Genomic DNA, 27,433 nt, shown 5'->3' on the forward strand with positions numbered 1-27,433 from the left:
ATTTTTTAAAAATTTAAAAATTTACAGAGAGCGATCCTTGAGATTGAAAACCAAATGAAACAAAGAAACGTAAGTGTGTATTAAGTTGCTAGCTTAATAACTACACTGAAAATTATTCAACTGATTTTAAAACATTGTAATTTGACTGTGGTCCTAGTGCGGATACATCCTAAGGACCAAAGAGCTACAAAGAAATTTGAAATTGTATTCAGTAAGATATACATTAATAATAGTAATACCATTGATAATAATAGTTGTTATTTTGACACAACATTAATAAATGGACCATTTTAGCCGGCACCGCGGCTCACTAGGCTAATCCTCCGCCTAGCGGCGCCGGCACACCGGGTTCTAGTCCCGGTCGGGGCGCCGGATTCTGTCCCGGTTGCCCCTCTTCCAGGCCAGCCCTCTGCTGTGGCCAGGGAGTGCAGTGGAGGATGGCCCAGGTGCTTGGGCCCTGCACCCCACGGGAGACCAGGAAAAGCACCTGGCTCCTGGCTCCTGCCATCGGATCAGCGCGGTGCGCCGGCCGCAGCGCGCCGGCTGCGGCGGCCATTGGAGGGTGAACCAACGGCAAAAGGAAGACCTTTCTCTCTGTCTCTCTCTCTCTCACTGTCCACTCTGCCTGTCAAATTCTGTGTTTGTAAGTTACTTAAATGAGATAGTTCCCCTCATCAGTGGTCATGGTATTCATTTAAAATACAATTATATTCATTTATTTCAATCTGCTTTTATCTTCAGCCTTCCCCTCCTTTCCATCCTTGTTGACTTAATTTTTTCATGTCAAAACTGCATGATGGGGCTGGCGCTTAGGCATAGCAGGTAAAGCTGCCACCTTCAGTGCCGGCATCTCATATGAGTGGTGGTTTGAGTCCTGGCTGCTCCACTTCCAATCCAGCTCTCTGCTAAGGCCTGGGAAAGCAGTGGAAGATGGCCCAAGTGCTTGGAGCCCTGCACCCGCATAGGAGACCCAGAAGAAGCTCCTGGCTCCTGGCTTTGAATTGGTGCAGCTCCAGCCTTTGCAGCCAACTGGGGAGTGAACCATTGGATGGAAGAACTCTCTCTCTCTCTCTTCCTCTCCTTCTCTCTGTGTGTAATTCTGACTTTCAAGTAAATAAATAAATCTTTTTTTTTTTTTTTTTTGGACAGGCAGAGTGGATAGTGAGAGAGAGAGACAGAGAGAAAGGTCTTCCTTTTTGCCGTTGGTTCACCCTCCAATGGCTGCCACAGCTGGCGCACCGCACTGAGACGATGGCAGGAGCCAGGTGCTTCTCCTGGTCTCCCATGGGGTGCAGGGCCCAAGCACTTGGGCCATCCTCCACTGCCTTCCTGGGCCACAGCAGAGAGCTGGCCTGGAAGAGGGGCAACTGGGAAAGAATCCGGCGCCCCAACTGGGACTAGAACTCGGTGTGCCGGCGCCGCTAGGTGGAGGATTAGCCTATTGAGCCACGGAGCCGGCCTAAATAAATCTTAAAAAAAAAAAAAAAAAATGCTACCTAGGGGAGATTCAGACAAGTCTCACTCCCTTATCACTTCTATTCCATTTTTCCCATCTTTGAAGACAATCGACTTTACTGATTTACCTTTTCCATGTTTCACATATGTATGTCTTATTGTTTTCCTTTTCAAATATATGCTCTCTTACAAATCAGATAGTATTAAGACTTCAAAATTTAATAAAGGAAGGAAAAATGTAGTAAACATGAACATGCTCCTTGGTTCTAGATCCTAGGACTAGGAACATACCTTATAAAATGCTCACACTAACATAAAATACATGTACAGATATATGTATTCATTGTTGTTTATAATGGCAATAATCTAAAAATTAATAGTTCATTGTTAAGTAAACATTGCTAAATTCTGTTTTCTCATAGGATATTTTGTAGCTATTTAAAAGAATTTGATTAATCATTATATATTCACATGGAAAGATGTCCAGAGTATACTGTTATCTAAAAAATATGAAAGCTGCAGAATAGTATATATTACAGGATCCTATTTTTGTGAATAATTTTTAAATAAACAGTTATACTCACTGCAAATATTCAAAGAAAGTATTATTAGCAATGAAAATCTCTGATAGTAGAATTAAGAAAAAATTCATGTAAAACATGAATGAAATGATAAAGCATTTTCCCAAGAGATCTACTTTATTGTTCAAAAAAAAATCCAAGTACAGACTTTTTAAATCTTAAACTTTATTTTATTTTTATTTCCTACTAAACTTTAATGGTGACAGTTCCTTATAATTCCCTACATTTTCAGTTTTCTTTAGAAGTTTACCAAGTTTCAGATCTTTGGCTTTAAAGAAAGGAATATGTAATATTTTCTTGCATTTCCCAAAACACTTTTCATTATTATCTACTATAATAAAAGTGCTCTAATTTCTGATTTTTATGAACTCTTATTTTTTATTTTTTTAAAGATTTATTTTATTTATTTGAAAGAGTTACAGAGAGAGGTACAGACAGAGAGGTCTTCCACCTGCTGTTTCACTCCCCAGATGGCCACAACAGCTGGAGCTGTGCCAATCCGAAACCAGAAGCCAGAAGCTTCTTCCTGGCCTCCCACGTGGGTTCAAGGGCCCAAGGACATGGGCCATCTTCCACTGCTTTCCCAGGCCATAGCAGAGAGCTGGACTGGAAAAGGAGCAGCCAAGACTAGAACCGGCACCAGCTCTTCAGGCCAGGGTATGAATCCACTGCGCCACAGCACCAGCCCCATGACCTCTTTTAAATGTTTCTGATTCAAAGAGAGCTTACTTCCACGTCCCCTTTTTGTATTTATTTTCTTCTTTCTTAGTATTTCTCTTCATGCTATATGTTATTGAATATTTATTACCCAGTGAGGCAGAGGCAGAGTGAGAATGACAGAAAGAGAGAAAATCTTCCATCCACTGGTTCACTCCCCAAATGGCCCCAACAGCTGGAGCTGTGCCAATCCAAAGCCAGGAGCTTCTTCTGGGTCTCCCATGTGGGTGCAGGGTCCCAAGAACTTGAGTCATCTTCTACTGCTGTCCCAGACCATAGCAGAGAGCTGGAATGGAAGTGGAACAGTCGGGATGCAAACTGGGGCCCATATGGGATGTTGGCTTTGCAGGCATCAGCTTTACCCATTATACCACAGCGCCAACTCCCTCTTCCAGTAATTTAAGATATCTTCATCATTGAGTATCCATCCTTTCAAAATATTATATCCAAGTTATGTTAGTAGCTTTGAGATTACCAGGTACCTATACCTGAGTAGTTACAAGTCATTTTTTCACACCATGGCTTTGGAGCCTTCTTAGAAAATGTAGCTAAAGATTTGTTTATCAAATGCCCTTCTAACAAATTGACTCTAATGATTCTGTGGTTTTTGAAGTGGATATTCTAGAAGTATGCCTTCACACTTGACCATAATGAGAATGCTACTCTGAGCCATCTCCGAAGTATGTCCTCGGTGTTATGGAATGAACCCACCTCATGATTCCTAACCACAATAGCCTTTGAGAGTACAAATGATTGCTGGGAAGGTATGAGCAGAGCAACATCAGGCTGTGCTCTTGATTTATCTTGTGAAGCCTTAGTTAACTCTGAATGAAAATGGCCAATAGTCTTGAAACAGTGAACTTTTGGGAACTCATTCAGCAAGCATTTGCTGAGGGCATTTTCTTTCCCACTCTTAAAGTGAGGAAAATATTCTTTGTTGCTTCTGAAGATCTCACCATTTGACACGGCCAACCACTGAGACAGGAGTGATGGGTAATTACACAGGTTGTACTTTGCACTATTTATACGTCTTGTACAACCTTGTGAGACAGCCCTCGGGCCAGAATAGTACTGAATCTGCATCTTGATTGTGGAGTGACATATGTAATTTTAAGAAATGTGAGACATCTAATTGGCTGTCCACCTGAACAGGACAGCAGATACTCCATCATTATGTGCAGATTTTGAAACACATAGTTATTTGTCAGGTAGAATCCCTTCCTGCATTTACACTTTCTCACTCAACATGCAGTTGCTCTTGCTTACTTCTCTGAGGCTTACTTGGAATCTGAATTTTTAGATGTGACCTGAATTCCGTTCACTTAATTTTCTCTTATATATTACATTTTTTCATCCCATTATAACCTAAATCACTATAATTTCCCCATGTTTGTGAAGAAAATGATCATTCTTCATTCATTTAGGCACAAAGTATTACCTCCATCTTTGACTCCTTCTCACTTCAACTGTCCCCAGACATACCAAGTTTAAATTGAGCTTGTTAAACAATCATTTCACTTTCACTTTCCTTCCCATTTCTACTGTTTAGTCTAAACTGTTGTCTTCTCACAACAAAAATGCCATAAACAAAGTTGTGTTAAAAAAAAAAAGACCTGGAATATAACCTAATTTTTGTCAGAATTGGACTTATAATCCACTTAACTGGACAGGCCACCCTTGGAGTGCCTGAGACTGATGACATCACTGGGATGGGAAGAAAATAAGCGAAAGTCCACCTGGAAATGATAGTTATTCAGCAAAAGCAACTAAAGGCAACCTGGAGTTCATAATGTGTTGAAAGGTAGATGTGAGGAAAGTGGTTAATTTGGCAACAAATAGTGAGGTTTCAGCCAGAAAATCGAAAGAATGAACCATGACAGGATGCCCTTCCTTGTGAGAACCCACAAAGGGCAAGGCTTAAGGAAATTTGGATGATAGGCAGATTTTTAAGTTAATATACAAAGAACATAATTGGAACCCCAGGGCTAAGACCATCATATTGTTGGATAGATGCATGGATAGTTGAATGGGTGAACAGATAGATGGGCATCAATTTTGCTAGACCTAGAGGTACAAGACTAGGACTAGATTGCAGGAGGAAGGCCGAAAGTGAATCATCACATTAAGGTTGACTTAACTCTCACTGTTACCACTAATGAGCTAGAGTTGACTCTTCCCTTAATTAGGGTCAAGCTAAGCCCAAAACCGTGGGAAGGAGACCACACCTTACAGATGGAGAATATCTGCTGGGAGAATCAGAGGGTTGCAAAGCCCCTGTAAAGCTAATTGTCAATCCTATTCAATGATGTTCAATTCAAAAGACATCAAACTAATGGCTGCATGGTAATCTCACACATAAGATAGAACCTAGGATAAAAGGCTGGAAACTGATATGAAGAACCATGTAGACAACAAAGAAGAGCCAGAAATAACAGATTACATGGGATAGTAGTAAGTAATAGGCCAGTAGTACAATCCAGCAGAATTCAGGAATACAGTTCTTGCTTTAATTGATTTCCTTTTCTGGAATATTTAATATTTGCTTAGGTGGCTGACTAGTCACTTGGTTCCATTGTAGGTGATTTTTATCGTGAGGGTACTTTTCCTATAAGTAACATAAATGTGAACTGGGGGAAAGGACATCTATCATTTTACATATCTATAGTCTTGTATAACAAAAGATCTTCTGTCCAGATTTTGTTAACACAGTGGATCAGTGACATCAGCAAAGATAGGTTTTTCCACCTTTTCTGCTTTCTTGTCTCTTTGATAGGTTGGCTTATATTCATAGGCTAACTTCCCAACCGGTTAATTACAAGGTTACTATCAACTCATGACAAGAGCCTAGGGAGATTACTGACGCCATAAACAAGAGTGTCAATTTGTGAAATCAACAACAGGAATCACTGTGCACTTACTCCTCATGTAGGATCTCTGTCCTTAATGTGTTGTTCAATGTGAATTAATGCTATAACTAGTACTCAAACAGTATTTTACACTTTATGTTCTGTGTGGGTGCAAACTGATGAAATCTTTACTTAATATATACTGAATTGATCTTCTGTATATAAAGATAATTGAAAACGAATCTTGATGAGGAATGGAATGGGAGAGGGAGCGGGAGTTGGGAGGGTTGTGGGTGGGAGGGAAGTTATTGGGGGGAAAGCCATTGTAATCCATAAGCTGTACTTTGGAAATTTATATTTACTAAATAAAAGTTAAAAAAAGAAAAAAAATAAAAGATAGTATAATAAAAGCGAGGATACTGTAGTCTCAGGGAAGAGTTAGGGAAAAAACTGCAGAGGAAACTCTTCTGGAATTAGAGGGACACGGTGGACCTACATGGAGGGCATGGGTGCCCACAGCTAGGGAGCCCAGCTGCTGAGAGAGTCTCCACGCAGTGCTGGAAAGGGAGGTAAGGTAAAACCTCAGTAGCCTGAGACACTGGCAGAAAAGCAGCAGGAAGAGCCTAGAGGAACCAGGCTTGAAGTCCCATGGGAGAAAGTACACCAGACTAACTAGAGGAGAGGGAAAAAAATAAAAGGGACAGTATGGACATGATTCTCTCTCTCCACTCACCTTACAAAGGCAAGCGAGACAATAAAGCAGGTGCCATTTTGGACATAGGTAACAGCTGCACTGGCTCGGAGCTGTGCCCACCCTCAGCCAAAAAGAAAAACCTGACTCTGGTGAGGAGAAATAACAGGAGACTAAGACCTAATGAATGTGTGGAGCTTATGAACCGGGACTGTGGAAAAAAAAAAAAAAAGATGGTGTGTGGGAGAACTCACTGTGTGGCTGAGACGTGAGTAATCTCAGTGGGAGATGCCACAAATTCGGGTGACTTGGGCTACCCAGTGAGAGACATTGCAAGGAAATCTGAGCTTACACTGAGGACTGCACAGATTCTTTGTGTGGTCCTTGGGATAGAGCAAATATTATACCCATGGGGCTAGTGCTCAGGCACTGATTGCCATTGAGGAGAAGAGCTCAGCTGAGTGGAATTACTTCCCCTCTGAATAAAAAAGAGAGAGAGAGAGAAAGAGAAGATTTACCATGCCAAACCTGGGTGTGTCAACTTTGGCACACCCTTAACCTTAAAATACTGAACAGAGCTCTCTGGTCACACACACCACAAGCCTCTAGAAATTCACCAAAAGCAGGTACTCCACTTAATCTAGAGTCATAGTATAACAAGAAAAGTCACCACGGGGGGGGGGGGGGACCAAAGATTATCTCCACAATGCCAAACAAAAAAAGCAGAAACCAAGGAAACAAGAACAAGGAAGACATCATGACGCTCCCAAATGAACATGACACTCCAATTCAAGATTATGAAGATGATGAGATAGAAGAAATGCAAGATACAGATTTCAAAAAAATTTTGATAAGAACATTTAGAAGTTCTCAAAAACAAATGCATGAACTACAGAAACCCTTGCTGGACAGGGTAGAAAATCTCTCTCATGAAAGTGAAATCTTAAGGAGAAATCAAAATGAAATGAAGAAACTATTAGAACATGAAATTGTGATATTGAGAAATCAAAATGAAATGAAAAATTCAGTAGATCAAATGACAAATGCAATTGAAAGCCTTAAAAACAGAATCAGTAAAGCAGAAGAGAGAATATTGGACTTAGAAGACAGAGCACAGGAAAGTATACAGAAAAACCAAAGGAAAGAAGAGGAAATTAGAAATCTAAAAAATATTGTCGGGAATCTACAGGGTACTATTAAAAAAACCAACATTCGGGTTCTAGGAGTTTCTGAAGGCATGGAGAAAGAGAAAGGATTAGAAGGCCTTTTTAGTGAGACACTAGCAGAAAAAATCCTGGGTTTGGAGAAGGACAGAGACATCCAAGTATAGGAAGCTCATGGAACCCCTAATAAACATGACTAAAAGAGATCCTCACCATGACACATTGTAATCAAACTCACCACAGTGAAACATAAAGATTCTAAAATGTGCAAGAGAGAAACATCAGATTACTCTCAGAGGATCTCCAATTAGACTCACAGCTGACTTCTCATCAGAAACACTATAGGCTAGGAGCAAATGGTGAGATATAGCCCAAGTACTAAGAGAAAAAAAAACTGCCATCCCAGAACATTATATCCTGCAAAGCTCTCATTTGTGAATGAAGGTGAAATAAAGACCTTTCATAGCAAACAGAAATTGAAAGAATTTGTTGCCACTTGTCCAGCCCTGCAAAATATGTTCAAAGATGTGTTATACACAGAAAAACAGAAACACGGCCATCAATACAAAAGAAGGTACATGAAGAAAACCTCCCAGTAAAAGATCACACGAAGTTCAAAGCATATATTAGAAAATATCTTTGGGAAAATGGCAGGGCAAAGTTACTACTTATCAATAGTCACATTGAATGTAAATGGCCTCAACTCTCCAGTTAAAAGACACAGACTGGCTGAATGCATTAAGGAACAAACCCCATCTATTTGCTGCTTACAAGAAACACATCTTTCCAGCAAAGATGCATGCAGACTGAAAGTGAAAGGTTGGAAAAAGATATTCCATGCCAACAGAAACCAAAAAAAGCAGGTGTAGCCATATTAATATCAGACAAAATAAACTTTAACACAGATCACTAGCCATGAGGGAAATGCAAATCAAAACCACAATGAGATTTCACCTCACCCCAGTTAGAATGGCTCACATACAGAAATCTACCAACAACAGATGCTGGTGAGGATATGGGGAAAAAGGGACACTAACCCACTGTTGATGGGAATGCAAACTGGTTAAGCCACCATGGAAGTCAGTCTGGAGATTACTCAGAAACCTGAATATAACCCTACCATACAACCCAGCCATCCCACTCCTTGGAATTTACCCAAAGGAAATGAAATTGGCAAACAAAAAAGTTGTCTGCACCTTGATGTTTATTGCAGCTCAATTCACAATAGCTAAGACCTAGAATCAACCTAAATGCCCATCAACAGTAGACTGGATAAAGAAATTATGGGACATGTACTCTATAGAATACTATACAGCAGTCAAAAACAATGAAACCCGGTCGTTTGCAACAAGATGGAGGAATTTGGAAAACATCATGCTTAGTGAATTAAGCCAGTCCCAAAGGGACAAATATCATATGTTCTCCCTGATCGGTGACAACTAACCGAGCACCAAAAGGAAACCTGTTGAAGTGAAATGGACACTATGAGAAATAGTGACTTGATCAGCATAGCCCTGACTGTTAATGAACAACTTAATACATTATCCCTCTTAGTAGTTTTCTTGTTCTACTTAATACTATTGGTTGAACTCTTTAATTAACACACAATTATTCTTAGATGTTTAAATTTAACTGAAAAGTGATCCCTGTTAAATATAAGAGTAGGAATAAGAGAGGGAGGAGATGTACAATTTGGGACATGCTCAATCGTACTTGCCCCAAATGGTAGAGTTAGAAACATGCCAGGGGATTCCAATTCAATCCCATCAAGGAGGCATGTTCCAATGCCATCTCGCTAGTCCAAGTGATCAGTTTCAGTTCACAATTGATCATAATGATAGGATTAAGAGTCAAAGGGATCATAAAAACAAGACTAGTGTCTGCTAATACTACCTGATAGAATTAAAAAGGAGAGAATAATCCAACATGGGAAGTGGGATACATAGCAGACTCATAGAATGGCAGATGTCCTAAGCAGCACTCTGGCCTCAGAATCAGCCCTTAAGCATTCGGATCTGGCTAAAGAGCCCATGAGAGTATTTTAGGCATGTAAAGCCAAGACACTCTGGGGAAAAAAAAAAAAGAAAAACTAAATGAAAGATCTCTGCGAGTGAGATCCTAGTGGAAAGAACGGGCCATCAAAGGAGGTACCTTTCTCTGAAGGGAGGAGAGAACTTCCACTTTGACTATGACCTTGTCTAAATAAGATCGGAGTCAGTGAACTCAAAAGGCTTCCATAGCCTTGGCAGCTCATGACAAGAGCCTAGGGTGATTACTGACACCATAAACAAGTGTGTCAATTTGTTAAGTCAACAACAGGAATCACTGTGCACTTACCCCCCATGTAGGATCTCTGTCCTTAATGTGTTGTACAATGTGAATTAATGCTATAACTAGTACTTAAACAGTACCTTACACTTTGTGTTTTGGTGTGGGTGCAAACTGTTGAAATCTTTACTTAATATATACTAAATTGATCTTCTGTATATAAAGATAATTGAAAAATGAATCGTGATGAGGAATGGAATGGGAGAGGGAGCGGGAGTTGGGAGGGTTGTGGGTGGGAGGGAAGTTATTGGGGGGAAAGCCATTGTAATCCATAAGCTGTACTTTGGGAATTTATATTTATTAAATAAAAGTTAAAAAAAAGGAAGACATATGCATTGTGAACTGGTTAAATCAAACTAATTTATTATGTGTTTCCTCACATGCATTGGTGTTGAAAACAATTAAAACCTACTATCTGTACTTTTTGGTATTCAATACATTGTTATTAACTGTAGCCACCTTTTTTTAATTTGGAGAGACAGACAAATTGAGAAAGAGAGCTCCCATCATCTGGTTCACTTCCTAAATGCCTACAATGGCCAGGACTGGGCCAGACCAAAGTTAGGAACTAGGAACCAAACCTAGGTCTCTCATGTGGGTGGTAGGGACCCAACTACTTGAACCATCACTGCTTCCTTCCAGAGTGCACATTAGCAGGAAGCTAGAATTGGGAATGAAGACCGGACTCAACCTTAGGCACTCCAATATGGAATAAGAATATTCCAACCAGTGTCTTAACTGCTAATCCAAATACCTACTCCGTAGTCACCATATTGTAATCAACTTTAAAAATATCTTGAATAATAGCTTATAGACATTAGAGGAGACATCAATATTCCTTGAACCCAAGCTCTACAATACCACAATAGTTGATTTGATAAATGAGACTGCTACTAGGTGATTAATGGGTGGACGGCATTCACATTTGGATATGGTAGACAAATGTGGATATGGTAGACAAAAGAATGATTCATATCCTGGATGAGACAGAGCAGGATCACTGAAATTTTATCATGGTTTCTTCTATTGCCACCTGTAATTTAGGCCTGACGTGTCAACTGGTATCAACCTTTCTTTTTTTTCTTTAATTTTTTTTATTTATTTAACAGGTAGAGTTATAGACAGAGAGAGAGACAGAGAGAAGGGTCTTCCTTCCGATGGTTCACTCCCCAAATGACTGCCATAGCTGGCACTGCACCGATCTGAAGCCAGGAGCCAGGTGTTTCTCCTGGTCTCCCATGCGGGTGCAGGGCCCAAGGACTTGGGCCATTCTCCACTGCACTCCCGGGCCACAGCAGAGAGCTGGACTGCAAGAGGGGCACCCAGGACAGAATCCGGCGCCCCGACCGGGACTAGAACCTGGTGTGCCGGCGCCACAGGTGGAGGATTAGCCTAGTGAGCCGCAGCACCAGCCCCCCATCCTTTCTTAAACCCTAAGTGAAGGGGCATGCCTTTGGCCTAGCAGTGAAGACTTAAGTGGGAACACCTGCATCCTGTGTTAGAGTACCTTGATTCAAGTCCTGGCTCTACTCTGCTTCCAATTCCAGTTTTCTGCTGATGCACATGCTGAGGTAGCAGGTAATGACTCAAGAAGTTGGGTCCCTTCCACCCACATGGGAGACAGATTCAGCTCCTAGCTCCCAGCTTTTATCTGGCCCAGCTCCCATTGTTGCGGATAATTGAGGAGTGAAACAGAGGATGGGAATGTTTCTGTCTCTTTCTCTCTTTCTCTCTTTCTCTCAAACATGTCATTCCTCTGCTCCAGACTCTCTAAGGATTTTACATCTCAGAATAAAAGCCTAATGACTTCTTGGAACATATGAAGCCTTATATGTTCTGAATTCCATTGTCTGTAAGTGTGCATCAGCCACCCTGACCTCATTGCTACTCCTCAAACAAGCAAGGAATGCTCTTGACACGATATTTTTGCACTTATTCTTCTCTTTTCTAGGAACACTATTCCAATAGGAATCCCCCATGTTGAACATTCTCACTTTGGTGAGTTGTTTACTCAAGTCAGTTTCTCAGTGAACCCTTCCCTAGCTGTCTGATCTAATACCCTCCTCACCTCACATATTTTACTCTTTCTACTTCACTATACTACTTTGTTATTTTGCTTAATGCTTGACAATATCTAAATAAAATACCACTATATATTACTTATTTATTATATTTCACTCCATGTAAAGAATGTCCAATGAAATTAGATTTTTTTTTGTCAATATTACTCACTACTTTATTCCCATTACCTAGAACAAGTACATGTTTGGTGCTCAAAAAAATATTTGTTGAGTGAATAATTATGGTTCTAAAGTTACAGCTTTATTAATTCTGGTGGCCCTTTCTTACATGATCCATATATTCTTGATTAAAAATGTGTGAAAACCTTCCAATTGCTTGATACTAGAATATTTTTTGAAGGAGAATAGCTGTGCTTGTTGTCTTCCGTTTTCTCATATAACCCTACATCCTCACCCCAATGACTTCTGCCTCTTCTTTATAGAATACTTCCTCTCTTGGGGCTGTATTTTTCTTTCCTTTCCTATTTTTTTCTTCTCTGGTTAAATAGCCACAAACTGTCTATTTGAGCTGCCTCCCCATGGAAAGCGAGTCACTGCAGCCTAGTGGAGAGCAGAGGCCTGAGCATTTGCATCTCCAGAGTGTTTGTATTGACAAATGGCAGTCAGTTATCGACATTTTTGTCCCTTGGTGATACTTCAATTGGCTTATCTTTGCTGGTCAAATGCCTTAATTGTTCTGGCCTTTAATTCAGTCAAAGTTAGAGCTAGAGCAGAGGGGAAAGAGAAGGAGCAAGTCTAACAGAACATCAAGCTTGAGCTGGGAGGCTGCTGGCAACGATCAGCCTGTCATAATGTTATGATTTGTTCATTTTTATACCATTTATTAGCCTTTACTTGTTGTGCCATTTGGCCTCCAGGGCAGATAAAGTGCTGTCTAATTTGGTAGGTTTGCTTCTGTCAGAGCAGCCTCAACAGGGAAGGTGTTAGCTGCAGTGACAAATAATCAATAGCTGTCGTTGTCATGAGGAACGTGAGCAGTAGGGCCTTTCATCTGGAGGATTAGAGGTCTAATTGGATTGAGAATAGGGAGGGTGGGCTGTTGGGTAACCCTGTCAGCGTTGTGAAGCTGTCAAATGTCAGCCTTATTCATGGTGAAGGGAATAAGGAACCGGGTGCTTTCACAATTGAGGAGGAAGGCATGTAAGAGCCCTTTATAGAAAGGAATAGATCCTGAAGTTGACTCAGCTAGCATATGCTCCCTTTTGTATTTAATTAGAACTCCCTTTGGATAATAAATCTGTGGAACTTTAAATCATTTTTAAGTCTGGATATGCAAAACACACACACTCACACACACACACAATATAAACCCAGGTTGGTTCTTTGTGTCTTTGGTGATGTTAGAAAGTAAACAACTGAAGTGGAGATTAAAAAGAAAACTTTACAGGAGAAATTGCAGATTGTATAAGTTATCATCTAATTGTCAGAATTAACAAGTGATAAGCATTTTAATACTATTACTAGAAAAAGTGAGACATTAAATTAAAAGGATGTGTTAACAATAAAGTGTGGATATTTGACAGTTGTTTTTCTCTTATATTCATTTGGAAATGTGGTTCCATATAAAATAAAATCTTTCATTTATTCCTACATGAACTAACCCATAAAAATTATTCATTGGCTAAATTACTTCTTCAACGTTATGCCCAATTTTTTCTTCTTAAGCAAACTAGAACAAGCAAGAGGATTCAATTTAAATGATGCTGATAGTATCCTATCCAATACAATCTCCAAATTTCTTCTCCTGTACCCCTATATTCTTATGCTATACTCCTATATTTGTGCTTTAATGCTATCACTAGAAATATGAATGGAAAAGGTAATCAAGAATGAGTTTGCTTATTCTTTAATCTGCAGAGCTCTTAAAACTGCTTCTTCAAGGCCAAGGGAATGTCTTTAAATCCCATTAAATCCCATAGAAATGGACCAAATTTAATAATCAGACATGTTAAATATAATTCTATAAGCTAAATTTATGTTTCTTTATGCATTCTGTATGTACAAATTAAATTCAGTATTTTGGTTTTGTCCAAAATAATGGAGAGTTTTCTTACAATGTATTAGATGCTGAGAGCATTTGTAAGCATCATCTATACAGTATAACTTCATGAAACCTCTGAATAAGGATGAGTTGACAGTAATGCCAAGATTGTGTGAATTGACAGTCCCAAATTATGGATTATATGTTCAGCCCATCTCTGTGACTTAGGATCTTTTTGCTATAGTCATTCAAAGTCCAGCCAACTAATTTGAAATAAAAAGTACTCTAAAAGAATTGAATGAATGTATAAACAAGACACTTCATAGATGAACTTCTAACTCTGGAGTTCATTACTGTTACAGATATTTCATGAAGTTCTTCCTATGTCAGTCCTGGATTGAAAGTTTTATGATTTTATTCACTTTGTAGTCACAATGAAAATTAGAATTCTCAAAACTGGTGACTAAGCATTTATTTTATCTATGTGATTTTAGTATTCCACCTGGTAAGTGTTTATTTTCCATTTGATGAATACCAAGTTAAATCTTACATGTTAACATGTAAAACAAAATAATGAATATATAATATTAGGATATTACATTTTATATGATATGATATTTTATATGATATGATAAATTATTATAGTTACTTTTATTAATTTTTTCAAGATTTAGTTATTTATTTGGAAGCCAGAGTTAGAGAGAGAGTAAGAGAGAGACAAAGAGAGAGAGAGAGAAAGAGATCTTCCAATCATTGGTTCGTTCCCCAAATGGCTGCAAAGAGTCAGGACTGAGCCAGACCAAAGCCAAGAGCCAGTTGCTTCTTCTGGGTCTCCCAAGTGGGTGTAGTGGCCCAAGTACTTGGGCCATCCTCTACTGCTTTCCCTGGCGCATTAGCAGGGAGCTAGATTGGAAGTGGAGCAGTGGGACTCTGGGATGCCAGCATTGCAAGCAATAGCTTTACCAACACTTGCCCCTATAGTTACTTTTAGATGTCTTTGGATTAGGGAATTTAAAATTACATTTCATACCAAATATATTAGGTTATAAATGTTTTATAAACTTGATGTGGGCTTTTTTTTTTTTTTGGTATGAGTCTTAAAATTATCTCTGTAAACATGTAGATAGATAAGTATAATGAAATACATCCTTAAGGGAAATATCTTGTCTACTGTCACTTAGTATTTTTTGCTATTATGGGATTACCCTTTTTAATTAAAAATTTCTAACTATTTATATTCAGTTACACATTTATTAACATTTTATAATTTCACATATGCTATGGGCAACAGCACAATATTTCAAGACATTTAAACAGCCAATATTGTTAAAAATCAAGCAATTAGCATTTTCATCTCTTAATCATTTATGTCTGGTGCCTTCCAGTTCCTCTCTTTTAATCTTTTTATCCACCATTTCCTTAAACTTAAAAAAATTATATTAACGTAATAATTGTACATATTTTGGAATATAATGTGGTATTTCCATGTATAGTCTATACTGATCAAATAAGGTTAATTAGCTCTTCCATCTCCCTATTGTTACTGTATGTTTGAAGCCTTTGAGGTCGTCTCACAAAATATATGAAGCTGTTGTGGACTATAGTCACCTACTGTGCTGTTTAACACTAACATTTATTCCTTCCATATAACTATTTTGATACCCATTATCCAATATTTCCCTACCTTTCCCAAATTTTACAAATCCCTAATAATCACTATTCTATATTCAAGTACATGTAACTAAGCATTTCAAATTGTGATTATCTCAAGTATTTATTTTGCTTGATCTAACCTAGAAAAATGTAAAGTTTCAAAACAACAATCCAAGTTTGCAGAAATCTTCTGTTTCCTAGTCTTTAAATTTTTGACAACACATAGGTTGTTATGAGAATTAAATAAATTAACGAATTTAAAAGGACTTTATATAATTTTTGATCCTGTTAAGAGACACATAATCTAAAGAATTTTGATTTAGATCAGAAAATAAGTCCTTTGAGTGTATAAATAAGTGTATTTAAGCAGATTGAATTAGTTAACGTTGGAGTTGACTGTTCTGAGAGTACCATTGGAATCTCTATAGTGAATCTTAGCCCATTTTATCCAATATTGTATTTATTCATGAACAAATCCACTCCTGTTCTGTGAGCCTCTTGAGTACAAAACTCAATAATAATTTATCTCTGTATTCCCCTACAGTGCTTTGCACAAAATAGTTGCTGAACAAATATCTATGAGAAATGAAAGAATGAAATCTTAGGCTAATATTGTCAGAATTAATTCTGTATCCAGTTTACTATCCAACATCCTTGGATTGGCCTGTTCTTTAGCTTTCAGTTTTGCAGAAATGCTTTTTAAAATGCCATTCATTAACCTTTTATTATAATCCTAACTTTGGAATTTATTAATGAGATAACAGCATTAACCCACAGTGAGAAAGGACAGAAACTTGGTACCAGTCCTATCTGCTTGGACAACAAATGCTCTAAGAGAAGGTGTCTTACTCAGCTGGTTATGGGAGTTCAGCAGGTGGTGATATTGAATTGCATATAAATAATAATTGATCTCTATTAAAGGAAAACTATTTTCAACACAGGATTTTAAAAAGTAGATTGCCAGATGCTACTTGTGCATCCACTGCAGCAAGTAGTAGGCTAGTTGAAATTTTGTCCAAAAGCAGCAGGACTCCCATCACTAGTTGGAATAGAGTTTAAAATACAGTGGGTATCCACACAGTGGAGCAGTTTTTAGTTTAAGGGAATGAGTTGGCTGCCCAGTGAGAGCCCATGATAATCACCAAGATACCAGTTTCCAGGTTATATTAGTTGCATGGTGACTCAAGGTATGATATACTTTCTCAGTTGTTAGTCCAGGATTACCATTGTGGTCTTGGTTAGAAAGATGAATGCGATCAAGACTGCCTAAATACTTCTACCCTCAGTGGGATTTATTTATACAGCGTTCTCAACCATCTAAAGAGCTTTTTAAAATAGGAATGCTGTCTGGTAACGGTGTGGTATCTCAAAGTGGATCAAGTATTTAGCAGATAACATTTATAAACTCTTAACAAAGTATAAAAACAACTCTCTGAAGGAACAAAAGAATGACCAGGCATAAGCAAAAATTCTAGAGGAATCAACACTTGGAGAAGGGAAGAAAAGAACAGCATCAGGTAAGTTTCCACTTTTGTGCAGAGTCTACTCAGTTTTTCAAGAGGGGTGAAAATTGAATAGAAATAGGCACTCTTATTCGTTGAGGGATCAGAAGGCAGCATTTAGAGCAATGGTTGCAAGTGGAAAGAGATGTTCCAGAGCAGGGAGATCCACTGAAAGGAAGCCCAAAGTTCTATAAATAAACTGCCAAAATCCCTGACTGACACTGAACTACACCATGTACCGGGCAAATTTCAGAAAGCTAAGATAAGGTCAACTAACTCCACAACAAGTTTAGCTGCTATTTGCCCCTGTAGGAGAAACGAGAGTTTGGAGTTTGAGTTCAGGCAAGCTATCCACTTGCTAAAATAGAAAATCTATATTCTTCAGCATAACATAACACAATCCAAAGTCTCTACAACATGTCATTTTAGTGTCTTAAGGTATTCTCAAAAGCAACTGGATACGTGGACAAATGGGAAACTGTGATCCACACTAAAGAGAAAAGATGTTGTTCCCATCATTGTTGTTTAATTAGCAGATAAGGATTTTAAAGCAGCTAGTTAAACTCTGCTCAGGTCTGCAAGGAAAAATATTCTTGCAATGAATAAACAAATAGAATGTCTCACAGGAAAACAGAAGTTATACAAAAGAAATAAATGGGGGCCGACGCCATAGCACAATGGGAGTACCGGTTCTAGTCCCGGCTGCTCCTCTTCCAGTCTAGCTCTCAGCTTTGGCCTGGGAAAGCAGTAGAAGATGGCCCAAGTGCTTGGGCCCCTGAACCCGCACGGGAGATTGGGAGGAAGCACCTGGCTCCTGGCTTCGGATCGGCGCAGCTCTGGCCATTGCGGCCATTTGGGGAGTGAACCAATGGAAGAAAGACTTTTCTCTATATCTCCCCCTCTGTCTGTAACTCTGCCTCTCAAATAAATAAATAAAATCTTTAAAAGAAAAAAAGAAATGGACATTTTAGAACTCAAAAATACAATATATAAATAAAAATTTCATAAGAAGGACTTATCAGCAGATTGGAGATAACAAAAGAGTCAATGAAGGGCTGATGTTGTGGTGTAACAAGTTAAGCCTCTGCCTGTTATGCCTACATCCCATATGGGTGCCAGTTCGAGACCCGGCTACTCCATTTCTGATCCAGCTCCCTGCTAATGGTCCTAGGAAAGCAGCAGAAGATGGCCCTGCACCCATGTAAGAGACCCAGAAAAAGCTCCTGGCTCCTGGCTTCACCCTAGCCCAGCCCCAGCTGTTGCAGCCATTTGGGGAGTGAACTAGCACATGAAAGATCTCTTTCTCATTTGTTGTTTCTTCCTCTTCTCTGTAACTCTGCCTTTCAAATTAATAAAAAAAAATCTTTAAAAAAAGTCAATGAACTTGAAGATAAATCACTAGACATTGTCCATAGTAAGAAACAAATAATGAATCTCAGTGATTTTAAAAATCAATAGAAACTCAATGAATTTTTAAAATAGATTTATTTATTTATTTGAAAGCCAGATTTACAGAGAGGGAAGGAAAGGGAGAGAGATTTATCTTCTATCTGCTATTTCATTCCCCAAATGGCTGCTATGACCAGCGCTAAGCCAAGCAAAAGCCAGGAGCCAAGAGCTTCATCTGGGTCTCCCACATGGGTAGCAGGGACCCAAGTACTTTGGCTGTCTTCTGTTGCTTTTCCCAGGCTATTAACAGGAAATTGGAATGGAAATGGAGCAGCTGGGACACAAACTAGTGCCCTTGTGGGAGATGCCGGCATTGCTTGTGATGGCTTTACCCACTATACCACAGCACTGGCCCCAAATTAGATCATTTCTATTGGTGTATATTGAAATTCACTAACCCTTTCCTCTGTTATTTAGTCTACTATTAAGTCCATGCACTGATTTTTACATTTCAGGTATTATACTTTCTAATTCTAGAATTTCCAACTGGTTCCTTTATAATTTCATTTTTTTCTGTTGATATTCTCTCACTTGATTAGTAATTTTAATTATATTTTTTCAGTCCTTGAACCCATTTATAAAACTGCTATAAATATCTAGTTGCTATTTCTAACACTAGATCATCTTGAGATCTGTTTATATTAGTTGTTTTTCCTCTTAACATTGGGTTCTATTTTTCTGTTTCTTTACATGTGTAGTACTTTTGGATTGTGTGCTCATAATTGTGGATGATACCATGTTGAGACTCTTGATTTTGTTATCTTCCTTAAAAGAATGTTGATTTTTTTTCTCATATTTACAACTGGCTAAACATATTAACTTGTTGAGTATTTCAGTTTTTCCTGTAGTATTTAATTAAATCTCTTAGACATAGTTCATAGTCCTGCTACATAGTCTATACTTCCAAGGAATTACTCTTTTGAGAATTAAATGGAAAGCCTGAGATAAATACCAGACCCTATAGCTAGGTGGGATTGAAGCTCTAAATTCTATTCTTCTACACTGGATAGTAACTAAAATCTCTGATCAGCTTTAAAAACTATTTTTTGATAGGCAGAATGACAGTGGGGAGAGCAAGAAATCTTCCAACTGCAGGTTCACTCCCCAAATAGCTGTAATGGCCAGCTCAGTTTGATCTAGGCCAAAGCCAGGAACCTAGCACTCCATCCGGGTCTTCCATGTAGGTGGTAGGGGCTCAAGCAACTGCTGCTTTCCAAGGAGCATTAGCAGGGAGCTGGATTGAAAGCAGGGCATCTGGGACTCCTGGGATGCTGGTGTCACAAGAGGTGGCTTAGCCTAGTGTGCCACAACACCAGCCCCTATTACCTTTTCTTAAAACACTTTTATCATGAAAAGATTTCAGCATGTCTAGAGTATTTAGAATCGCATCTGGCCAGCTTTTGAAACCTTCCTTTTGTTGGTTTCTGCAGACTTACTGGAGTCTACCCCTTGTGTTTTCTATTCAGGTATCAGCTAGGGGGAATCTATATGCATAGTCTATAGCCTCTCTCTCTCTCTCTCTCTCTCTCTCTCTCTCTCTCTCTCTGTCTGTGTGTGTGTATGTATATGTGTGTATACAGAGAGAGAGAGTCTATGGATTTTTAGGGGAGCTTATCTGCATATTTGGATGCTCCCTCTCTTTGACTCTTGTTTCCATCTTAATCATTCCATCATTCCAATCTGCCATATCTATTGTCCAATCAACTGTAACAGCCTACCCAGTCTTCCTGATTCAATTCTTTTTTCTCCTCATCCTTCCCACTGCAACCAGATTTCATTCACTCATTTATTCATCAAACAAATAATCAATGAGCACTATCCCAAATGACAATACTGTCATGCAGGCTACAGAGATTCAGATTGATCCACAAATCCAAATTGATTTAGACAGTTTATTATTTATGGCACAACAGGCAGCATGAGCACCATAGTTGCGGTGCTTCTCTTTGCCCCCAGGATCTATAAGGAGGCAAGTCTGGGTAGATGCTTCACAAGCAGTGGGTTTCCCAGACCTGAAGAAACTGAGGTTAGAAAACCTTCAATCTTACATCATGGGCCGGCGCCGCGGCTCACTAGGCTAATCCTCCGCCTAGCGGCGCCGGCACACCGGGTTCTAGTCCCGGTTGGGGCACCGGATTCTGTCCTGGTTGCCCCTCTTCCAGGCCAGCTCTCTGCTGTGGCCAGGGAGTGCAGTGGAGGATGGCCCAGGTGCTTGGGCCCTGCACCCCATGGGAGACCAGGAAAAGCACCTGGCTCCTGGCTCCTGCCATCGGATCAGCGCGGTGCGCCGGCCGCAGCGCGCCAGCCGCGGCGGCCATTGGAGGGTGAACCAACGGCAAAGGAAGACCTTTCTCTCTGTCTCTCTCTCTCACTGTCCACTCTGCCTGTCAAAAAAAAAAATCTTACATCATGGCCAATTCTGCCCAATGTTTGCTCCCAAATGAAGCATTATCTTTATTATCTTCATCAGAAACAAATCCATCCTCTGTCCTGAAAGGAGGTTTTATCCCTAGCTTCCAAAGCCACTTGCTGTGCATAAATTCTTGAAAAGATAGTTCATATTACTAGACTTTTGGAAAAATTATAGAGAATTGCCTCCACACTAGTATAAGATGACTTTGAAAATATGGGAAAATTGAAATAAAACAAAAATTTTGAAATCCATGCATAGTTTTTCATAATATACATTTTCCATGAACTTTTGAAGATCCCCTCATAGAAGGACACAGTAGACTTCCCTAGGTCAAGCTTTGAGAGTGATTTCAGAGATAGAAATGTGTACCTATGTTCCACAACCTTCACTATCCTTATCCTTTCTATCTGCAGAAGTAAAAGAAATCCAAACCATTGCTAATTATACACATAAACTTCTGCAATAGATTTTAACTATTCCATCCCACAGAAGATACAAGACTAAAAAACAGAATGACCTTGGAGATGTCGTTCTGTTATAGCCTCGCTAAACTGGGAAAGCATCATCTGCAGAGGTTACCTGTTGATAATTAGCAATTTATGTATGCTTCGAATAACTTCCAAAGAAATTGAGTTGGATTTGACCAGAGGAAGAGACTAGAAATAAAAACCAGAGTTCTAGCTATAAGGTTCTTATACCCAAGATAAGGAGAATGGGAGTGAGTATGTTTGAAGATGACATGATTTTACAAGCAAATATTAGTGTGCTGAGTGTCCCTTATAAGTAAGGCAGGCCATCTGTGCTTCTCAGGTTCAGAGGTGGGAGCAAACATCAAGAGAAGTTTATATGGCATATACCAATTTCTATCATTCCTCCTGAGTTTTTATGAAGCTATTATTATAATAGCTTTTTTATTTTGACTTCCTAAAGCAGCTACAGAGATCTTTATACTGTAGTTTAAATGGTGGCTTGAAACTGTTCAGGAGTCTTTTTTTTTTTTTTTTTTTTTTTGACAGGCAGAGTGGACAGTGAGAGAGAGAGACAGAGAAAGGTCTTCCTTTTGCTGTTGGTTCACCCTCTAATGGCCGCCGCAGCCGGCACGCTGTGGCCGGCACATCGCGCTGATCCGAAGGCAGGAGCCAGGTACTCATCCTGGTCTCCCGTGGGGTGCAGGGCCCAAGCACTTGGGCCATCCTCCACTGCACTCCCTGGCCACAGCAGAGAGTTGGCCTGGAAGAGGGGCAACCGGGACAGAATCCGGCGCCCCGACCGGGACTAGAACCCGGTGTGCCAGCGCCGCAAGTTGGAGGATTAGCCTAGTGAGCCGCGGTGCCGGCCCTCAGGGAGTCTTTCTTTGAAGCCTAGCTAGAATCCTTCTACCTATTTGGAGGCACATAATTCCTATATTAAATCCCTCCTGCCTAAAATTCCTGACTGGCTTCTGTCCTATGTATACCTGCCTAATACATAGGGAGGTTGAAATTTCATGTAGGCCTTAAAGAAATGGCTAAATTTAGGTAAGAAATCAGTATGGAGTATAGGATTTCAGACAGAAGGGAAGAGTGAGCAAAGACTGAAAGGCAAAAATGGGGACAAGCCCTGTGGCACAGTAGGCTAAGCCTCCACCTGTGGCACCAGCATCCCATATGGGCCCTGGTTCGTGTCCTGGCTGCTCCTCTTCTGATCCAACTCTCTGCTATGGCCTGGGAAAGCAGTAGAAGATGGCCCAAGTGCTTGGGCCCCTCCACCCACATGAGAGACCTGGAAGAAGCTCCTGGTTCAGACTTTGGATCAGCCCAGCTCCAGCCATTATGGTCACTTAGAGAGTGAACCAGCAGATAAAGACCTCTGTCTCTCTGTCTCTCCCTCTCTCTGTCTGTAACTCTACCTCTCAAATAAATTTAAAAGCAATAAAAATCAAAAAAAGAAAGGCAAAAATGACTTTTAAAAAACATTGATGAAGTTGACTAACAGAAAAGAATAATGGACTGACATTCTTGCTATACATATTACTTTCTTTCCTACCTAATCCTAATTTAGAATATTTTCCTTTACCAGTTCCACTTCCTTTTTTTCCCTCCTTCCTCTCTTTTCTTCTCACCTATCACTTGTCTATACCTTAAACCTTCTAGTGTCACACAGTAACATTTGTAGACATTGCATACTTATTTTGGTGGCCCTCAGAATTTTAAAAAAGTTGTTTTGCGTCTAAAGATTTGTCTTTTCCATTGAACGTTCCACTGTTAGGTCAGCAGAGTCATTCTTGAATTTGGCTCTATTACTAAACTAAGCAGACTCATTCATACATATAGTCTCCTTGGACTAACTAGATTTATTGTGGGCTACCAGAAATCCTCCCAAGATGTGCATGACTGCACTTGGAAGCTCTAAGCTTTACAGCCCTGTTTACTGCCACTTGATTCTAACCAGAGCAATATCTCTTATCCATTGGCAGAGGAGAATTAAGGATGTGATAGGAAATTTGACTTAGTGGTAGGCATGAAAATAATGTGATGGGCTTGAGGATGAATGCAAGGAATGTTGGAGCCAATAAGATATTTCACCATAGGTATAGGCAAATTATGTCTCCTAAAGTACAAAGGAAAAAGTCCAACATATATTTGATGTTTACATTCTATCATATCTGCTGAGCCATTGCAAAACACATGCTAGTTACTTTCAATCAAATAAATTGAAAGGATGTTTGACGGAAAGAAATTCGGCTTCTGGAATATCTTGCAATGTTGACTTTCTGCAATTTTGTTTTTGAATTCTTTCTCAAAGAATTTTATCCTAGTCATTACTCAGTAACTTAACTGGCTAATAACCACAATCTCGAGTAACTTTTTCCTTGGTTTTGTGGAATCTATTTTATAAAGCTTATTTTATCCAAGAAAAATGAGATTAGCTATTCAGTAGAACTGTTTCTTATTTTAAAAATGTAGAAATTCTAAAATATTAAAAGAACCTTGAAAATCATTTAATGCAGCATTTCCCAGAGCTTCTTCCTTAAAATAATATTCTCTTGTAATATTGTGTGAAACATGGGTCCCATGGTCAAATAAGTTTGGGGAATACTGCACATAGCTGTGAGCATCTTAGAGACTCTGAGAAGTCTCACAATGAAGAAACGTGTTTGTTTTTTAATCCAGGATTTCTCATAATCGTTTGATCCAAATAATTCTTAGTGTACATTCCTAGTATTTAAGGACCTAGTGATCTGTAAAACCTTCGGTAAATACTAGTTAATAACTTACTTGAGCTCTTCTATTTCACAGTTGAAGAAACTGAGGCCCAGAAAGTTGTCTTACTTGTCACATTGAAAAACAATATCTTACACAAAGTAGGTGCTCAAGATAATTATTTGGTAAATCAAATGATATATTCATGTTGAGATAACTAGTTAGAGCCAGGACCAAAATACAATTGCCCTGACATCGTTATAGCTATAGAATTTATTAATGGTAACGCAGTTACACCTATATTCAGCACTATTTAAGCTGATGATATATAAAAACAGGTTTCATTATTGTTACAAAAAGTGTCGATTTAAAAAGGCAAACTAAAAAGTTGAGTAGTTTGCTGATGTTTTAAATTGTTTTAGACCACAGTTCTCTGTCTCTTTAGTCTATAACACTGTCAAATGTTGGTCTCTTGATATTGTTTAAAGCACCCTGGGTTTTGAAAAACCAGTTTAGGTCTGTCTAAAGACATCTGAAAGGGGAATTTTCTAAAGCTTTTTCTATTCCCATGATTCTCACAAAATTCTTAAGTTCATTCTAGTCTAGAAAGTAATGGATGTTTCTTAAAGAAGTGCTAATCCCAAGATAATAACAAAAAAAAAAGCCCAGATTTTCCCACTTCGGAACAATATTTTTTATTTCATTTTGCTACTTTTTTTATATTCTTGGCATTTTATCCCCAAGACAACATTTCTTTCTTTATAAAATGTGGTACTGAACATCTCAGTAGGGAGCATCTCAGAACTTTTAGTTTTCAGGATTCCATTTTTGTCCTGATATTTTTTAGTAGTTACCATGTTTAGCCAAGTCATATTTCAATATGAATAGAGAAGATATTTTAGAATTAATTTCACTTGACCTTCCTGATTGACAATTAGCTTAGATTAGGTAATGTCTCCCATTGTCTTAAAACAGACATGACCTCTCAGGAATGCTATCATTTTTTTGGAAGATGAAACTATTACAATACGAAAAGGATGTGGGAAGAAGTAAAAGCCCTCTATCTTTTTGTTTATCATCAAAAGTCTATGCATAGTTGTTATTGCTGAAAATAAACATGCATCATGATTGGTGTATGGGGGTTCACATTAGTATCAAAAGTTTTTATGGCCACTGTGTAGGTTACTTGATTCATCCCAGTATGTTGTGCTGTGTTTTCTCAACTGCCTTTGTAAACACAGTAGCCTTAATAGATCATTTTGAAAGAAGCTACCATCCAGCTGCATCCGTTGGTAGCCTTCTTTCAGGTTTCTGACATATCCTTAATCTGATGCTCAGCCTTGTCATTTGGATCAATAGTAAACCAGATAAGATGTCTTCTACTTGCAAGGCTATGGCTATAAAAGGTATTTGAAAAATAAATTCACTTTTTATGTCCATGCCACAAACCTGGGGAGCACTAATTTGTCATTTGTCTCTCCATCTGTCTGTAAACAGTCAGTTAAATTGGTTATTGATGAGAATAAGGTGAATTATACTTGAAACAAGAGTAATGCAGAAGTAAACTTCATAGTAAATTTCTTAGATTCCTACCAGAAGGTGACATCTGTTGGCTGTTATGTTAACTCTAATCTCTGTTTTAGAATAATGAGCAATTAGTTTTATAATATTTTCTATTCCAGATTATCAATAGTAATGCTTAATTATAATTTTAAATTACATTATAAAGCACTAATATGTAATTTTTGATCTTTACAAGCTCCATAAAATACTTATCTATTTTACAATTTGAAATGTATTTGATACTCATTCAAAAATACTTAGTGCCTACTAACAATGAGACACTATGCTAGGCACAACAGATTCTGTGTGAGTTTTTAGGGGGGAAAGATTTTGATAATAGCATATGTTACAGATATAGCATTTAAAAAAAAGTCACTTATTTTCATTTTATTTGAAAGGCAGTGAAGAAGAGAGAGAGAGAGAGAGGAAGATTTCCATCTACTGGTTCACTCCCCAGATGCCCACAATAGACAGGGCTGGGCCAGGTCAGAGCCAGGAACCGGGAACCTGTGTCTCCAACTGGATAGCAGGGACCCAAGTAATTGAACCATCACCTGGTACCCCAGAGTGTGCAATAGCAGGAAACTGGATCAGAAGCAGAGTAGCCATGACTTGAACCAAGCACTGCAATATAATGGCAAATAAGTTGTGAATCACAGTCAACTAGCTATTTACTGCCCTTTGTTCTATTATATTAACTGATAAGCTTTTAAAAGTAAATCCATAGTTTAATCATTTAAAGTATGTGTTTCCTGATCTATGAAGTGAAAATAATTCTGGCAGGGCCAGCACTGTGGCAGTCACCGCCGCCTGCAACACCTGTATCTCATATGAGTCCCAACTGCTCTGCTTCTCATCCAGCTCCCTGGTTATGTGCCCAGGAAAGCAGCAGAAGATGGCCCAAGTACTTGGGTACCTGCTACACAAATGAGAGACCCGGATGGGTTCCAGGCTCCTGGCTTTGGCCTGGACCAACCCTTAGCCATTGTAGCCATTTAAGGAGTGAAGCAGCAAATGGAAGAGATTCATTCATTAATCATATTCTCTCTCTCCCCGCCCCCCAACCCATAACTCTGCCCTTCAAATAAATAAATCTTTTTTTTAAAAAGAAGAAAATTTTGGCATTCACAACAATATTGTGAATATTAACTAAAGTGTGATTATGGTGCATTCTGAAATTTAAGTGCAACCTGGGAATGAGAAACAACTCCTTGTAGACAAGGAAAAAAAGTGTATCAAAAGGGAAACCATGGCTACCTCACTTTTCTGAGAAGGCAGGCCATTGTTTCGTCTTTATCCTTTTCTTTATTTTGAAATTATTTTAATGACATGTTATTAGTTTTATAACAAAAACTAAAAATCACTTATTTTCTTTTTTCTTTTAACTTTATAATTTGACATAATTTGAACTCACAGGAGAGTTACAGAAATGCAAAGAATTTTCATGTACTCTCGTTCAGATTCCCCAATTGTGCAAATTTACCGCATGTACTTCATCCTTTTCTTACAATACATATGCGTGCATGGACATTGTCTTTTGAGCCATGTGGCATAAGTTGAGAATGTGGTACTCCTTTTCCCACAAATCTTTTAGTGCCCTAAAAGTAAGGGCACTTCCTTACATAACCATAGTTCAATTATCAAAATCATTCAATTAACATAAACGCTATTATGTAATTCACACACATTATTTAGATTTGGCCACTTATCCCAATAACATCATCTACACAAAACAAACTCTAGGATCAAGTATTACACTCAACGTTTGTGCCTTTTTTTGACTTCGTTAATTTGTAATATCCCTCAGCCTCGGTGTGTTTGGTATTTG

General features: G+C 38.8%; 1 protein-coding gene across 6 annotated transcripts in view; it reads left to right on the forward strand.

Annotated features, from left to right (window-relative positions):
• INVS (inversin) overlaps positions 1-27,433 on the forward strand; it is a 178,813-nt gene that overhangs the window by 52,209 nt on the left and 99,171 nt on the right. Inside the window, exon 4 of one of the 6 annotated variants that reach the window (XM_070054881.2) lies at positions 11,733-11,779. The exons of the other annotated variants lie outside the window; for them this stretch is intronic. Within the exon in view, the coding sequence (XP_069910982.2) occupies positions 11,759-11,779 (21 nt within the window). The 5' untranslated portion in view covers positions 11,733-11,758. The remainder of the gene's footprint in view (positions 1-11,732; positions 11,780-27,433) is intronic. 6 annotated transcript variants of the gene reach the window in all.

The sequence above is a fragment of the Oryctolagus cuniculus genome, chromosome 1 (genome assembly GCF_051225735.1).
Source record: "Oryctolagus cuniculus isolate XC-2025 breed Fujian yellow rabbit chromosome 1, ASM5122573v1, whole genome shotgun sequence".
In the NCBI taxonomy this organism is placed as follows: Eukaryota; Metazoa; Chordata; class Mammalia; order Lagomorpha; family Leporidae; genus Oryctolagus; species Oryctolagus cuniculus.